Genomic DNA, 1,636 nt, shown 5'->3' on the forward strand with positions numbered 1-1,636 from the left:
TATGTTGTCTCCTTTTCTTCTAATAAAAAGAGATTAAGTTATTATTGTTTACATTAATGCTCCATTGTTACTTTGAATTTCTTTCCCTTCTCTCTCTCTGTCTCCCCTCCCGTGCCTGTGTCTTCTCCCGTCTCCGTCTCTTCTGTCCCCTCTGTTTCGTTTCCTGCCCCTGTTTCTTCCCCATCATCACTTTCCTTTATTTCTCCTCTCTCCCTCCTTCCTTCCTCTATTAGTTCCAGCTGTCCTAATTTACAATGTCATAAAGCCTTTAATTTACACTTAAATTATGTTTACTTTTAAGAGCTGGCCGAAACTGTTCCAAGTCTTAAAGTTAATAATTAGTGTTAAATGAAAGTACAAGTAATTCAACTATTATTAATTTAATTACCTAAGGGCCTTCCTTCTTTCTTCTTGCCTAATGTTTGTAAATAAAACTAACCAAAATACAATGCAAAGTTACTTTTCAATACAATGGTCCTTCTTACATCTGCTTGACAGCAAAAATTATTAGATTGCAATCATAAAAGAAAACTTACTTAGGCCATTTGATTCTATTAAAAACAATGTCATTTTCAATGTCAATTTCACTCAATCTTACCATTCTCTTTTGTACTGTCTCCTCTGTCCTTTATGTCTCTTTCCCCTTTCTCCTCTGTCCTTTCTCCTCTGTCTCCTTTCTTCTCTTTCTCCCTGACTTCTTTTTCTGCTATAAATGAAGTTATTTTTTGCTTTTTAATGTACAACACAAACATATAAACAACTTACCAAGTTCATCTACCAAAAAAAGGCATTATAGTTATCACTATAGGGTTACACATTCCCAACTTACCATCAGATGGATGGACCTCAATGAGGACATCCTCTATTGGGGCAGCCATTACTTTTTGATTTTGAACTTACAGTTTCAGGTGTCTTATTTTATATCCTAAAGGTCACAGTTGACACTTGGTGTTCTTTGATTGGCTGTGAATGACGCAATGACTTCTATTTCGGTATTCTTCTCCCACACATTTTTATCATCAGTCCTCTCACCTGTAAAAATAAACACATATCACCTGCATGATAACTTCGAGACTAACTTTCTCTCAGGCGAGACTAACTTTCTCTCAGCCTTCCCTTTTGAGTTAGTAAGTTTTAAACAAAAATGAGTGTTTGTGTTTATGTTGACGTCTCACGCACATACTAGTTCCACACCTTTGTTTTCAAAAAAGGGGATCCATAGTTTGTATGTCTTAGCGTTACAAACGAGTTCCTCTCCTTTAGGGGATCAATAGTTTGAATATTTGGCATTCAAACTAGTTCCACTCCTGTTTCAGGGGATCAATAGTTTGAATGTTTGGCATTCAAACTAGTTCCACTCCTGTTTCAGGGGATCAATAGTCTGTTTGTTGTAGACAAACTAGTTCCTCTCCTGTTGAAAGGGGATCAATAGTATGTGCATTACACAAACTCATTTCTGTTATTCATTCACTGATTACATGGACAAGTTCTTCTATTATGACCAAATTGACCACAATTACCACATTTTCTTTGTGTTGCAGGTGGTTCTAGAGATTGCCTTGGAGAATGTGGTACTTCAATCTCCATTGCAAGGTCTGGTGGATTATCTACACCTGGTGTTGATTGTCGAGATGAT

At 36.6% G+C, this 1,636-nt stretch overlaps 1 protein-coding gene across 1 annotated transcript; it reads right to left on the minus strand.

Moving 5' to 3' along the window:
- Window positions 1-41: 41 nt before the first annotated feature.
- Window positions 42-933, minus strand: LOC109584550 (uncharacterized). The gene is made up of 6 exons (XM_020000325.1): window positions 599-933; window positions 537-551; window positions 461-487; window positions 389-415; window positions 295-324; window positions 42-244 (listed from the first exon to the last, which is right to left on the minus strand). Exons 1-6 carry the CDS (start codon window positions 750-752, stop codon window positions 54-56), a joined length of 444 nt encoding a protein of 147 aa, XP_019855884.1. The 5' UTR covers window positions 753-933; the 3' UTR covers window positions 42-53.
- Window positions 934-1,636: the final 703 nt, after the last annotated feature.

Source organism: Amphimedon queenslandica, unplaced genomic scaffold (genome assembly GCF_000090795.2).
Source record: "Amphimedon queenslandica unplaced genomic scaffold, v1.1 AMPQUscaffold_13199, whole genome shotgun sequence".
In the NCBI taxonomy this organism is placed as follows: domain Eukaryota; kingdom Metazoa; phylum Porifera; class Demospongiae; order Haplosclerida; family Niphatidae; genus Amphimedon; species Amphimedon queenslandica.

What these genes read in the sequence shown, in the direction of transcription:
- LOC109584550 (XM_020000325.1), bottom strand. Translation starts at nt 752, where the DNA reads ATGTTTGTGTTGTACATTAAAAAGCAAAAAATAACTTCATTTATAGCA. An exon ending in AAGGACCATTGTATTGAAAA is followed by an intron (nt 416 to 460) that starts GTAACTTTGCAT and finishes TACAAACATTAG; the next exon opens with GCAAGAAGAAAGAAGGAAGG. An exon ending in GAAAGAAGGAAGGCCCTTAG is followed by an intron (nt 325 to 388) that starts GTAATTAAATTA and finishes ATTAACTTTAAG; the next exon opens with ACTTGGAACAGTTTCGGCCA.